The 16,141-nt window shown below is 42.5% G+C and overlaps 1 protein-coding gene across 1 annotated transcript in view; it reads left to right on the forward strand.

Annotated features, from left to right (window-relative positions):
• Positions 1-16,141, forward strand: part of trappc9 (trafficking protein particle complex subunit 9) — a 1,276,086-nt gene that overhangs the window by 573,022 nt on the left and 686,923 nt on the right. The window contains exon 18 of the mRNA XM_085993951.1: positions 4,479-4,621. Within this exon, the coding sequence (XP_085850077.1) occupies positions 4,479-4,621 (143 nt within the window). The remainder of the gene's footprint in view (positions 1-4,478; positions 4,622-16,141) is intronic.

The raw sequence follows: 16,141 nt of genomic DNA on the forward strand, positions 1-16,141 counted from the left end.
CTCAAGACTGCAAAGTTTAGGAGAAATAACCATTAAAGAATGAAAAGAAAGGACTTGCACCTCTCCTGACATCAGGTGTACTTTGGAAGAGTAGTCACTGTTGTAATATGGGGAAACACAGTTTCCAATTTGCACACAGCAAGGTCCCACAAATAGCAATGAGGTAAATGAGTAGATAATCTATTTTAGCAATGTTGGTTGATGGATAAATTATGACTAAGCCACTGGGAGAACTCCCCTACTCCTCTGCAAATCGTGCCATGGGATCTTTCATGTCCACACCTGAGTGGGCAGACGAGGCCTCGCTTTTAATGTCTCACCTGAAAGATGGCTCCTTCGACAGTGTAGAAGTCCTTCAGCACTACATTGAAGTGTCAGTCTCCGTTATGTGCTCCAGTCTCTGGAGTAGGGCTTTAACTCACACAACTTCTGACTCAGAGGTGAGTGTGCTACCACTGAACCAAGGCTAACACCTAAATTGAAAGGAATCCTCACAACATTCTTGTTGCTGTGATCTTTTGAAGCAGTTTTGTGTTCCTTCGTATCGTTGTTACCTTTGGATAATGTTGTTGACTGCAGGTACATGGTGGGTCTGCCATCGGCAGCACTCAGAAATGTAAGCGTTGTGACCCCTTTAGTTCTGATGCAAGAGAGACACGTTTTTGAGAGTCTTGTGAGCTGTCGTTGGATCAGCTGCCTCCTGTCCTCTGCCAATAAACCTGTGGAATGGTTCTGTGCATCTGTGAGCTTTGAAAGTACAATCAACCTCCAATGAACAGCAATTCTGGAAGATAAATATAAATTAGGGAGACTGGCCCATGGAGATCATTATAGCATATTCTCTTGAGATTGGCTACCAATAGATCTGCAAGATAAAAGAAGCAAAGGTCTTGCAATCTAATTTGACATTTGTTAAATTCTGTGCATTTTTCTTTTTGTCATTCAGTTATCATCTTCTAAATCTCTCCATTTTGATCTTTGCCAAATGACTTTGTTGTCATCCTCATGTTCTGTTCTGCTTTCACACAGAATCACACAGAAACCCCACAGTGCAGATAGAGGCCATTTCGGCCCATCGAGCCTGCACCGACACATATCCCACCCGATCCCCGTAACCCCTACACCAACACATGTCCCACCCTATCCTTGTAACCCCACGTATTTAATCCCCCTAACACTAAGGGTCAATTTATCATAGCCAATCAACCAAACCTGCACATCTTTGGACTGTGGGAGGAAACCGGAGCACCCGGAGAAAACCCACGCAAACACGGGGAGAATGTGCAAACTCCACACAGACAGTCGCCCGAGGCCGGATTCGAACCCAGGTCTCTGGCGCTGTGAGGCAACAGTGCTCTCTCCCAGTCTCTTGTTGCTCTTTCTATCTCAATAGGCATAGTGAAATTGTTGTGTTTAATAACATTTATATTTGAAACATTCTTGGCTGTAACTCACTCCCGGGACTTGAGCACATAAAGCTAGGCTGACACTCCAGTGCAGTACTGAGGAAGTGCTGCACTGTCGGAGGTGCCGTCTTTCGGATGAGACGTTAAACTGAGGCCCCGTCTGCTCTCTCAGGTGGATGTAAAAGATCCCATGGCACTATTTCGAAGAAGAGTCGGGGAGTTATCCCCGGTATCCTGGCCAATATTTATCCCTCAACCAACATAACAAAACAGATTATCTGGTCATTATCACATTGCTGTTTGTGGGACCTTGCTGTGTGCAAATTGGCTGCCGCGTGTCCCACATTACAACAGTGACTCCACTTCAAAAGTACTTCATTGGCTGTAAAGCGCTTTGAGATGTCCGGTGGTTGTGAATTGCGCTATATAAATGCAAGTCTTTTTAACCATCAAGCTTTCTATTTTACATTCTTCTACTACCACAAGCACAGTGTGATCTCTGGATTTGGGATAGTCATGAAAGTAACACAGTAGTTGAAGATTAGGATTCTATTTCCCCAGGTAAAATCCTTGATAGAATTTTCCTAAATCATTACATTGAGGATATGGTTGGGAAATTCATGCTGTCAGTGTGGGTTCAGAAAAGTCAGAGGTACTACTAGAAACATGGAAAAATAGGAGCACGAGTAGGCCATTCGGCCCTTTGAGCCTACTCCGCCATTCAATATGATCATGGCTGATCCTCTATCTCAATAGATATGATCTTAACTGTTCGGCAACTTCAGGAAAAGTGTTGAGAACAAAATTGGAGCTATGCTGTACTTTTCTTGATCTCACAAAGGCCTTCAATACAGTCAGCAGAGCCAACGTTGGCTGCCCCGAAAAGTTTATCCAGATGATCCACCAGTTCCATGATGGCCAGAGTCATGGAAGATGGTGAAGTTTCCAACCCCTTCCCTGTCTCCAATGGCGTTAAACAGTGTTGTGTTCTCGCTCCCACCTTGCTTCTATGCTGACCTATGCCTTCAGGAACTTGGATAAAAGGAGTGTTTCTTTGTACAATTTGCCATCCATAATGAAGCAATCTCCTTGAGTCCAAATCTAAGACCTCTGAAGAACTTGTTTGGGAGCTGCTGTTTGCTGATGACAATTTCTTGTTGCCTACACAGAAGATGATCTCTAAGTCATAATAAACCAATACTCAGACACTTGTAAGTTATATACCAGCCTGCCCCTGTAAAACATTGTGCCACCCAGTAGTACCATCGAAGGGCACAGGCTGTCTGCAGGTTCATCTACCTAGGAAGCATCATGTCACATGATTCACTCCTAGATGGTGAAGTGAACTACAGATTGTTTAAAGCCAGTAGTGCTATTGGAAGGCTCCATATGAGGTTATGGGATAAAAGGGGCATTAAACTGGCATTAAAACTTGAGATCTACAAGGTAGTAGTTATAACACCCTTGCTGTGTGTGCAGTAACTGGACCACGTACAGTTGCCCCATCAGAAAACCTATCATTTCCACCTAGTTTGTCCCAGAAAGATCCCGAAAATTCGATGGTGGCACAAGATTCCTCAGAGATCCTCAGAAGAGCAAATATGCCAGGCATAGAGGCAATGATAGTAACGGTGCAGCTAAGGTGGATTGGTCACTTAGTCCAAATGCTTGATACTAGACTGACCAAGAAGGTATTTTACGGTGAGCTGAAACTTGGTAAAAACACTCGTAGTCAGTTCAAAAAATATAAGGATTGCAAAAGACCAGTCTTAAAAAATAAAAATGTGGCATTTCAACTGACACATGGGAGCAGGATGCCAGTGTCAGGAAAAAGTTGCAAAAGATGATTTATGATGGCATGACAAAGCTTGAAACAAGTCATGTTCAGCTAGCCGAAGAAAATAGAGTCCAAAGGAAATCGAGAAAAAGTCAGCCTTGGATCAATCTAATGTCCTGTGTGTGGGGAAAAATACTCCTAGCAAAATTTATACTTTACAGTTATATGAGAACCCACAACCTGTATTAATTGGAGATGAATAATAGGCTGTCATCATTGACATCGATGGGCAAACCATGATTTCCTCTTGCACCATATGAAATGTAATTGCACATTTTTTCTTCTTCATATGTTGCTTAATACTTTTCAGGATTTATGTTTTTGATGGGGTAATTTTACATTATTTAATGAAAAATATACATTATACAAAAAGCACCACAAAACTTCTTTTGATGGATCTCCAGTGGTATTGCTTATGATTCAAACGAGCTGTTTTATAAGGGCTATATGTTATACCATGCAATGACAGATGTATTATTCTGCTGCTGTTCCTTTTTAAGGCCTCAAAATCTGATTGCTTTTAAGGACTGGGTGAGATTAGAGTTTAATTGCTCTTCAGGCCATAAACATATTAGATATAACCCTGGCTTTCTTGCTCTTTAACTGTGATTGGAAAGGTCACTCAGCAGTCACAGGCATTCATGCTCCTGTGCCAAATACCTACTGGTGTTTCTTTAAACTATTTTTCCAAGTGTGGCACAGAAATTTGAATGCGCCTCTTGAATTGTGTCGGGCAAGAAGATGAGAATTATGACAGCAAATGCACACTGGATGCAGTTTTTAATGTAGGCTAGAAGATCTTAGTGGTTCTTTTATAGTAGTATGAATGTTATCAACAAAGTGTGATGGGGAAGTGTGGGCTATACACATGACTTAAAATGTTATAGCTTCGTGTGTGCATATATAATATCAATTTAAGTTGGTATATATTAACTGAAATATCTGCAAATTTTGTAAGTTCAATATAAATTTCATATTTGACATTTCTTTATGTATGAAGTTGATCTTTAGCAATAGTTGTACATGTGAAGGCAATAAGCATAAACTGCAAAATAAATGACTACTTTTTGGCCAATAGATTTTATTTGGCTAATGACTTGACATCCTAAATGCTGAACTGTTACTTTTTTTATATAAAAGTGGCTTGTTAAGAAAAGATCTTCAAGAAGTCAAAGTTGAAATGTGTGCATATAACAAAAATGTTAATTCTTTTCCAAAACATGTTTGTTTTTCAGACACTGGAAGCCATTTTGAACTTCAAATACTCTGGTGGACCAGGACACATTGATGGATACTACAGGAATCTTTCTTTGGGGCTTCATGTGGATGTAGAGCCATCAGTGTTCTTTACAAGGGTCAGCACACTTCCTGCAACAAGGTACAGCAAACCAATCAATTTGCTCTTTGCAACATATACTCTGATGGTCTGTTAAAAATATATGGTGCTCTTAACAAAAGCAACTTGCATTTATATAGCGCCTTTAACGTAGTAAAACATCTCAAGGCACTTCACAGGAGCGATTATCAAACAAATATGAAACCGAGCCACCGAGATATTAGGACAGGTGCCCAAAAACTTGATCAAAGTGGTAGGTTTTATGGAGCATCTTGAAGGAGGAGAGAGAGCTCGAGCGGCGGAGAGGTTTATCAGGTGAATTCCAGAGTTTAAGGCCTAGATAGCTGAAGGCATGGCCTCCAATGGTGGAGCGAAGAAAATTCGGGATGCACAAGAGCACAAAATTAGAGGAGTGCAGAGATCTCGGAGGGTTATAGGAGGTTACAGAGATATGGAGGGGCAAGGTCATGGAGGGATTTGAAAACAAGGATGAAAATTTTAAAATTGAGGCTTTGCTGGACTGAAAGCCGGTGTAGGTTAGCGAGCACCTTTCCAAAGGTCATCGACTTGAACTGTTAACTCTGTTTCTCCCTCCACAGATGCTGCCTGACCTGCTGAGTATTTCCAGCATTTTTTGTTTCTTTTCAGATTTCCAGCATACTCCAGTATTTTGCTTAACTTTTTTTCTTTCTTTGACGTTTCTCTCTATTTATTAAACCGACATTTGAATGTAGAGCAACGCTGTGAAATTTGATTATCTGGTGTGACTCATCATAACTGAAAGTTAATCGGAAAAAAAAATACTGCTAAAACATTGTTCTTGACTTTGTTTAAGCTTTTATCCTCCAGCCTGTTCTACCCTTTTCTTTCGAGGTTAACATTTCTGAAATCAGAGCATCATAAATATTATCAGCATTTATTTTGTACTATAGGAAAGATTGAATCAGAAAATCCAGAACAGAATATGTAGGACATATGAACACTAAATTCTACAGAATACCCATATTATTAAGTAAATATTGTATGTATACCCGGGGTCAGGGTAAGGGATATCTCACGGAGGATGGAGAGGAACCTGGAAAGGGAGGGGGTAAATCCAATTGTCGTGGTCCATGTTGGAACAAACGGCATAGGTAGGAACAGGGAGGAGGTCCTGCTGAAAGAGTATCAGGAGTTAGGATCTAAATTAAAAAGCAGGTCCTTGAGGGTAATAATCTCTGGATTATTGCCCAAGCCACGTGCAAATTGGCATAGCAGACAGATCAGGAGAATTAACACGTGGCTGAAGGGCTGGTGTGGGAAAGAGACATTTGGACACTGGCACCAGTTCTGGGACCGGAAGGAGCTGTACCGATGGGACGGGCTCCACCTGAACCGGGATGGGACCCGTGTCCTAGCGGAAAGGGTAAATAGGGAGGTGGCAAAGGCTTTAAACTAGCAAGATGGGGGGAGGGATCTACAAGAAACGTAACTAACCTAAAAATAAACAAAACAGGAAAAGAGAGCATAGGAAAGAATAAAGCAAGGGAGGACATTGATGGAAAGGGAATAAATAGAGTTATAGAACAGGAGTCTAAAAAGATGGTTAAGCATAAAGGGAGAGGAAATCCTATTAAAAATTAGTTAAACTGTCGGTACAGCAATGCACACAGTGTCCATAATAAAACAGGGGAGCTGGAGGCAATCATGCATTGTGAGGAACCAGACATAGTAGGGATTACTGAGACATGGCTACAGAAAAATCAGGACTGGGAATTAAACATTGCAGGGTATAACATATTTAGAAAGGATAGGGAGGGAAAAAGGGGAGGTGGAGTAGCTGTATTTATTAGGGATAACATAATGGCAGTAGCAGAATGGATTGATGGATGGCTTCAGGACAGAAAGCAGAGAGAAGAAGTAAAGAGTAGCTATTCACAGTGGCAAAAGGTGGATAGTGGTGTTCCACAAGGATCTGTGCTGGGGCCATTGCAATTCACAATTTACATTAACGATTTAGACTTTTGAATCAAAAACACAATTTCTAAATTTGTGGATGACACCAATTTGGGGGGAGGAGGACTGCAACAAATTACAGGAGGACATTAATAAACTTGCAGAATTGGGCAAAAATTGGCAAATGAGGTTCAACACAGATAAATGTGAGGTATTACATTTTGGTCGGAAGAATAGGGAGGTCACATCACTTGGAGGATGCGAGTCCAGGTGGGGTAGAGGAACAAAGAGATCTCAGAGTACAAATACACAAATCACTAAAAGTTGCGACACAGGTTAGCAAGGTCATAAAAAAAGCAAACCAAGCATTAGGGTTTATTTCTAGAAGTATAGAATTGAAAAGTAGGGAAGTTATGCTAAACCTGTATCGAACCTTGGTTAGACCACACTTGGAGTACTGTGTACAATTCTGGTCGCCATTTTATAAAAAAGATAGAGGCACTGGAAAGGGTGCAGAGAAGATTTACAAAGGATGATACCAGAAATGCGAGGGTATACATATCAGGAAAGGATGAACAGGCTGGGTCTCTTTTCTCTGAGAGGTGACCTCATAGAGGTCTTGAAAATTATGAAAAATGTTGATGTATTGAGAATGTTTCCACTTGTGGGAAAGAGCATAACTAGAGGCCATCAATATAAGACAGTCACCAAGAAATCCAACAGGGAATTCAGAAGAAACTTCTTTACCCAAAGAGTGGTGAGAATGTGGAACTCGCTACCACAGGGAGTGGTTGAAGTGAATAGTATAGATGCATTTAAGGGGAGGCTAGAGAAGCATATGTGGGACAAGGGAATAGAGGGTTATGCTGATAGATTTAGATGAGGAAAGACGGGAGGAGGCTCATGTGGAGCATACACGCCAGCATGGACTGGTTAGGCCGAATATCCTGTTTCTGTGCTGTACATCCTTTGTAATGTATTGAAATTTCTAATATAGCATACACTTTATAAAAAAAAAAAAAAAAAAAATTACATCCACGCATACTAAAAGAAGCAAGGGTAGAGATAGCAGAGGTACTGTTATATATTTAGAAACATTCATTAGTAAAAGGGATAGTGCCAGAGGACTGTCGGGCAGCTAATGTGATTCCTATATTTAAAAAGGGAGATTGAACAAGTCAAGGGAATAAACCTTGGTGTCGGTGGTAGGAAAGATGTTGGAATCTTTACTCAAAGATGTAATAGAGAAACATCTAGAACCAAAAATATAGTAAACTATAGTATACATTTGGATTTTTAAAAGGCCTGTGATAAGGTATTGCATAGTAGACTCAAGACTAAAGTTGGAGCAAGTGGAGTCGGGACAATTAGCAAAATGGATAGCAAGCTAGCTACCAAAGAGCAAACGGAGAGTAGGGGTTAAAAATAGTTACTCAGACTGGTGGGAAGTGGTGTTTCACAAGGATTGGTGCTGGGACCACTGGTTTTCACCATTTATATAAACGATTTGGACTCTGGAATCAAAAGTAAAATTTCAAAATTTGTGGATGACACCAAATTGGGTGGTATAGTTAATACTGAGGAAGACTGTGGCATTGTACAAGAAAACATTAATAAACTTGCAGTGGGCATGTAAATGGCAAATTAATTTGAATGTAGGTAAGTGTGAGGTGGTGCATTTTTGGAGGAGACATAAAGAGGCTACATACTCCTTGGAAAATAAGGGCGAGAGATTGGCTGCCTTTGCGCCTCCCGTTAGCGCCCCCTTCGCCCAGAGATCGTGACAGCATCGCCCCGGGAGCACCCTGGACCTGAAATTGACCGTTGCCTGCTGCAGCAGCACCGGTCAATAACAACGACAGCTGCAGGAGGCATGCATCGGGTGGTTGGCCGCTTCAGGGGCAATGATTAAAGGCGAGGTGGCCGAGGTAAGTAAAAAAATTTTTTTTTTTTTAAATTAAGGTTTCTTGTTGCAGTTTTTTTGGCAGGTTCCTGCCTGCGATCGTTCAGCCCGGCACTCTGCTTGAGTGCCGGGCCAATCGCGGCAGCCTTTGTGGTCCAGGTAGGTAATTTTTCTATTGCAAAGCCTGCAATGATGGCCCTTCCTTATACGTGAGGGAAGGAGCCTTTGAATGCAGCAGCGCTGCACGGCCCAGTGTGCAGCGCTGCTGACTTCTCCGCCACACCTGCTGTCGATTGCGATCCAAGAAGGAAGTGGAGCACTTGATTTAGCGCTCCACCTCCTTCCTGGACCACAAATTGAATTTTTGTTCAAGTTTGGAAACATTAGCGCATGGCGCTAATTTTCTCAACTTTTAAAGTGTTAGCCCCCCAAACGGGGCAATTCCCAATTTCACCCCTTAAGAGTCTAAATGGGGTAGAGGAGCAAAGAGATTTAGGGATACAGGTTTGCAAATGATTATAAGTAGCAACACAAGTTAATAAAGCCATTAAAAAAATGCAAACAAAGCACTGGGGTTCATTCGAAGGGAATAGAATTGTAAAGTCGAAAAGTTACGTTATATTTGTATGGAACCTATATTCGGCCACACTTGGAGTACTGTGCACAGTTCTGGTCTCTATATTACAAAAAAGATATAGAGGCACTGGGAAGGTACAAAAAAGATTTACTAGAATGATACCAGAACTGAGAGGTTGTAAATATCAGGGAAGACTCAACAGCTGGCTGCTCTTAACTCTAGAAAAGAGAACATGGAGGGGCGACCTAATTGAGGTTTTTAAAATTATGAAGGGGTTTCATGGGGCAGAAGTAAAGAAAACGTTTCCGCTTGTGGGAGATTCCAAAACCAGGGTTCATAAATATAAAATAGTCACTAATAAATCTAATAAGAAATTCAGGATAAACCTCTTTACCCAGAGAGTGGTTAGAATGTGGAACTTGCTACCACATGGAGTAATTGAGACGAATATGACAGATGCATTTAAGTGGAAGCTAGATAAGTACATGAACGAGAAAGGAATGGAAGGTTACACTGATAGCTAGATGAAGTAGGCTGGGAGGAGTCTGGTGTGGGGCATAAACCCATTTTGGACCATTTGGGCCGAATAGCCTGTTTCAGTGCTGTAAATTCCATGTACTGGGTGAAGGCTATTAAATTAATCTCTTCCATCACCACCGCCCCCCCCCCCCCCCCCCACCTTGAATACTTTTACCTATATATCAGAAATCTACCTTTTATGCCTAGGGTTCCATATGAGGTCTGAATTAGTTTGTCACAAATGGTCCTACATAGCCCAGTCCGAAATATATTTATTAAACCAGGTCTGTCGCCAACAGAACCATTCTAAAGTGAGTGCAACTTAAGTCTTACTTTCCAGAGGAAAAATGACTGATGCATGACTAACACTACTTGACTGTATCTACCATACCATCCTAAAGTATGTCATCAATGCTTATGGTCAAATTAATTGATATGAATTGGCAAAGTCTAAGGGATCTTAATAGCATGAATGTACATCATCATTATACATGTAACAACATCGGGTTAGCTAAGCGTCACTTTGTAACATTTGATGTCCTAAGATTATGGTGCTTATTTGACATGGATAAGTTCACAGTCAGTTCACAGTGCTAATTGTATTCTCCCGATATTAAATCTGTATTTTGGATTACATTTGCATCAGGTTCTTGGGTAGCAGACTGGCAGTGGCATTGGATCATTCCTTTTCTCTTTGTGATGCTATGGTTTCCTTTCTAGATACCTCACAGCGAGCCATCCTTTGACATTGTTTTCTTTTGACCATTTAGCTAACCGTGCCAAATCAAATGACAGTACTGTACTTTTCTCTGGACATCAAAACATACAATGTTGGTTAACTGTTGAGTACACTTTACATTTCTGTACTGTTACTCTGATCTAAATACAACCTTTCTGCAACTTTTTTTCTTGCATCATAACCTTCCAAATTCCAAATACTTCATAAAATCTAATCTATATCTTCTAAATTTGATCAACAACAACAACACTCGCCCATCCCTATCTCTCTAATCTCCTCTAGCCCCACCCGAGATATCTACACTCCTCTAACTCTGCCCTCTTGAGAATCCCTGATTATAATCGCTCAACTATTGGTGGCCATATAATCGCTCAACTATTGGTGGCCATGCCTTCTGTTGCCTCGCCCCTAAGCTCTGGAATTCCCTCCCTAAACCTCTGCCTCTCTACCTCTCTTTCCTCCTTTAAGTTGCTCCTTAAAAACTACCTCTTTGACAAAGTCTGCCCTAATTTCTCCTTATGTGGCTCGGTGTCAAATTTTTGTCTTGTAATACTCCTGTGCAGCGCCTTGGGACGTTTTACGATGTTAAAGGTGCTATATAAATAAAGTTGTTGTTGTTGGAGAACTACTACTCTAACTGAACACTGAAATTATGGGCCAAATCTTCCTGGAAAAATAACAACAAGTTCATGGCGCACACCATTATTAATGTGCAAATTGGCCAGCTAGTTCAGGGGAAGAAGAGATATGCTGTGAGTTGCGAATCTCCAGAACATGCTGGTCGATTTATCTCGCCCAAATGGCATCTCGCCCTTGGCTTCCCCGTTATTTTTAAGAACTTGCTGGATTTGCACATTATTAACGCATTAAACTCACTGCAGCAAGATGGGGCTCATAATTAACAGCAAAAGTACCCTTTAAACAACATGATAATTGTCAATGCAATGCCAATCAATCTGTCCGTCCCAGGGAACAAATTAAACTGTTGAGTCTCATTCCTGCATGTAGTAAACGATTCTTCGAGATTTCAAAAAACTTAAAATTTCAATTTTTTGCTTACTTTTCCTTTCTGTATCTTTCTCCCTCTCTCTCTCTCTCTTAATCCAATTTTTGTTTCCCTATCTTTTGGGGGTAACTTTAACCGCAAAAAATGGGTGGGTTGGGGGTCAGTTGGAAGTAAGTGTTAAAAATCAGAATCAGGACCAGAACCAGCCTCCAACGTGCCCACTTCCGGTTTTAACAGAGGCGAGATGGGCGGGGTGGCAGCCAACCCGCTCCCAGGAGGCGGGACGCCCATTTAATTATTAAACAAGGTCTCAGATTTAACCACCATTTTAAATTTAACTCTGGCTGGTTGGGTTTTGTAGGCCTCCAGAAAGCCGCCAGCTAATGGAAGGCGAGGACTGCAGGATCCAGGAGGTAAGTGCCTTCACACTTACTTCCTGGATCCCACATCCCTGCCTAACCCACCCCTCGAAATCGGAGACCCCATGCCCCCCACGAAGCCTCCGATTTCCCCCCCCCTCCCCCAACACGCCCTCCGAATTTCCCACCCCCCCCACCGATGCTCCTCCGACCTACCCAATGTCGTCTGCCCGCCCCCAGCCCCCGATCGATCCTCCTCCGGCCCTCCACACGATCCTACTCCGGCCTGCTGATGCTTCTCAGGCCCCCACGTGATCCTCCTCCAGCCCCTCAGTGCTCCTCCGGCACCCCCGCGATGATCCCCTAGCACCCATGTGATCTGCTTCCGGTCCCCCGATAAGGCCCCGGACCGCCATCAGTCCTTGGCCTCCACGCGATGTTCTTCCGGCCCCCAGATCAGCTCCGGCCTCCACGCGATCCTCCTCTGGCTCCCTGATCAGCCTCAGGCCCCTGTGCAATGCTCCTCTGGCCCCCATGCGATTACTCCCTCCCTCCCTCCCTCTCTGCGGCCCAGTGCCGCAGGCCTACCCACCTGCAACCAGCCAGCCTCTCCAACTGGCTGGGTGTGGGTGGGAAACGGAGGTTTCAAATGCAAATCTGGCCCTGACATTAAATTAGGCAGGGCCTGCAGGGAAATCTGTTCTCCTGGATTTCCCAACCGCTCCCAACCTGCCATAGTATTAAAATTCAGACCTGTAGGAATTGGTAAATTCCTGACGAAAATACTGAGAGCGAGTCAATCAGCTAACCAAAACGCTGTTTAATGCAAACTGATGGAAGTAACAAACAAAAACGCAGGAGAACAAATCAACAGGTGCTTACTTAATGCTGGCTCCACGAGGACTGAGAAGGGGAGGCCCCTCAGTCCGACGTCATCACATTTCCCACCGTTGGGAACGTCACGTGACCCACGTGATGACATCATTGCGTTCGGTCTTAACCCTTTAGAGACCGCGCTATTTACATACAGCAAAAGAATATAGATTTAAAGGCAATTATATACATTCGTATAAGAGTTCCTCTGTTTCTATCTTATTCCTTAAATCTCATTGGTTAAGGAGGTGCACTATTGTTCCTGTCGTTCATTAAGGTTCCAGATGCCATGTTATCCTTGCAGATCCAGCAAGTTACGGTGCAAATCATATTCAAACTGAAGGATGCCAGAAAAAGACTAACTAACGGAGCATGCTGCGAGATTCCCCACTCCAGCAAGATTTGGCCCTATGGTTTTTAAAAAAAAAATTGCCCCTATGTTTGATCTCACACCAGCTTTGCTGCACTGCTGTTAATTAAAGACATCAAGAGTTTCTTGCTTTTTCTCATTGCACCTTTATCCTAAATTCATTGTAAATCACCACATGGGATTATTATACATTGTTTCATATGTACAGTGTAATAGAGCAGAACTGATAATGTAAAGGTATGGTGGGATTTAAAGGTCATATAAACTGATTACTTAAAGATCGATTCTTCAATTTGTCGCTTCAGTAACCCTGTAATGAGAAGGTGTATTTTTTCCAAGAATTCCATCAGTTTATATTCCCAGTGTTAAAATTAGTCAACATAACATGTGTACATGTGTACATTTAGGCAATATTGGGACAGAAGATATATATTGATGCATAGTCTCAGGACACACTGCATATGATCAATCTCAGGACATTGTGAAATGAGTCTTGATGTATGTGACGTTCTGCTGTTTTATCTACTCCATCAACATTTCTTTCTACCTCATTTCACCTTATTGGACCATTAAATGACCTAAATTTGTTGTGAACAAAAAAAGTTAGAAAGCCATGTTAAACCTATTTTTCCCAATTTGTAAACTCATCTTACTTATAGGTTAAAACACCCAAGTGCTTTTATGGACTGTAATACTAGCTTTAAAATAAATGTGTTAACTCTTTGCAATGTTTCTCGTTTTCTACTTTGTTTAAAATCCCCTGACTCTCTCTTTCCGTGCACATCATAGCAAGGTGGCAATTTCAGAGCTATCTGACTGCAGGGAGACACGGGCCGTTTATCCTGTCTTTGTCAGTGAGTGTGCTGTAGCCCGAAAGCTAAGACAGGGAATGTGGCATACTGATTGTGTAATGCTGCTACATCCATCTTTTGATGGTGGATTCATAATACCACTACCTGTGATCTTCCAGTTTTGCTTATAATTGCACAGTTACCAGCCAAGAAGATGGCAAACTAGCTGTAGTTTATTATGAATCGACATGTACACTGACAAATCTTTCATTTACATATATATTAAATCAAGTACTGCATTCTTCAGGTGAGATGAATGTTATCGCAGTCAGCATTTTTTTTATTGATAAGAAATTTATTTGAGCTAATACGCCGAATCAGCAATTTTTTCTTTTTTTAGCTCTATGTTGTCACTGATACAGTTTACTCAGTTCTATCTTGCAAATGTAATTCAAAGATGGGAGTGGGAAAGATGAGAACACTATTATTTTGTATCACAGTAGCTTGGCACTGAAATGTGCATTATTCTGGAGCATATTCCGGACTAGCTCAGTTGATAAAAGAAACATGTAACTGATTCACCTAAGCCTGGAAGATCCTAGGCTCAATCTCTGGTGTGCTGAATTAGTTGATCTCAGAGGGGCCCGCAGTAGAAATACTACAGTTATGCCTCAGTACCTTGAATTAAGGAGCAGAAAATCAACAAGGTTTCCTGTTCTTGATCATTATTCTGGGTATTCTGTGTGCTTGTGTTAATGTTGGATGAGGAATGGGTTGTCTTTGCTGTGATGCCATAACCTTTTAAACAGCTTGCCAATACTTACTCATGAAAATTGGCCATTTGGGTCAGGTACTGAAGGCTGTCCAGGAGAGATGGGGAGAAATTTTGAACTGGGGAAAAATAAATTACAGTGTCTGTATACATAGTGAGTCTTGCATTTAGTGTGTGCATATTCAGAATATGTGTCACACTTACATCTGATTGACTGACTGAAATATAATATTGAAAGCAGCAACAAATCTCAAGGGAACAGATGGAAAACCTACCAGTGAGCAAGTTCCTTCATCGTTGCTCGGTCAAGATCCTGGGACTCCCTGCCTAACATCACTGGGAGTACCTACACCATAAGAACATAAATAAGAGCATGAGTAGGCCATGCGGCCCCTTGAGTCTGCTCCGCCATTCAATAAGATCATGGCTGATCTTGGGCACAAAGCCACTTCCTTGCCCACTCCCCATAACCCTTCACTCCCTTATCTTGTAAAAATCTGTCTCTTTCCACCTCAAATGTATTTAATGACCCAGCCTCCACGGCACTCTGGAGCAGAGAATTCCAGATTTACGACCCTCTGAGAAGAAATTCCTCCTCATCTCGGTTCTAAAAGGGCGACCCTGTATTCTGAAACTATGCCCCCGAGTTCTAGATTTCCCCACGAGGGGAAACATCCTCTCTGCATCTACCTTGTTGAGCCCCCTCAGTATCTTATATGTTTCAATAAGATCACCTCTCATTCTTCTAAATTCCAATGAGTATAGGCCCAACCTTTCTTCATAAGTCAACCCCCTCATCTCAGGAATCAACTGTGTGAATCGTCTCTGAACTGCCTCCAATGCAAGCATATCCTTCCTTAAATAAGGAGACCAAAACTGTACGCAGTACTCAAGGTGTGGTGTCACCAATACCCTGTACAGTTGTAGCAGGACTTCCCTGCTTTTATACTCCAACCCCCTTGAAATAAAGGCCAACATTTGTGTATCAGGAGGTGGTCATACCTATGAAGTTAATTAATTCAGATGTAGCCCATGGTCAGGGACAGGACGGTGTGACTGCGAGTGAGGCAGGTACGGGGATCCAGGAGGTAGAGCTGGAGGAGCCGCAGCCCTTGCTCTTGTCCAACAGGTTCTAGGTTCTTACTCCCTGTGGGGACGGGAGCAGGGACTGCAGGGAGGATGAGCAACCTGGCCACAGCACCGTGGAACGGGGGGCCATTCAAGAGGGGGGAGTAAATAGAAATGTTGTAGTGGTAGGGGATAGTATTATTCGGGGGATAGATAGAGTTCTCTGCAGCCGAGAGCGAGAGTCCCGAAGGTTGTGTTGCCTACCCGGTGCCAGGGTTACAGACATCTCCTCTGGGCTGGAAAGAAACTTGCCGTGGGAGGGGGTGGATCCAGTTGTTGTGGTCCATGTTGGTACAAACGACGTAGATAGGACTAGGAAGCCGGTTCTATTAAAGGAGTATGAGCAGCTAGGGGTCAAATTAAAAAACAGAACCTCAAGGGTAATCTCTGGATTATTACCTGAGCCACGAGCGAATTTGGCTAGGATAAATAAAATTAGAGAGTTAAATGCGTGGCTCAAAGACTGGTGTGGGAGAAATGGGTTTTGTTTCCTGGGACACTGGCACCAGTACTGGGGCAGGAGGGAGCTGTTCCGTTGGGACGGGCTTCACTTGGCCAGTGCTGGGACTAGAGTCCTGGCGGATCATATA

Source organism: Somniosus microcephalus, chromosome 7 (genome assembly GCF_052327205.1).
Source record: "Somniosus microcephalus isolate GS21.2 chromosome 7, FLI_Smic_1.0, whole genome shotgun sequence".
Taxonomy (NCBI): domain Eukaryota; kingdom Metazoa; phylum Chordata; class Chondrichthyes; order Squaliformes; family Somniosidae; genus Somniosus; species Somniosus microcephalus.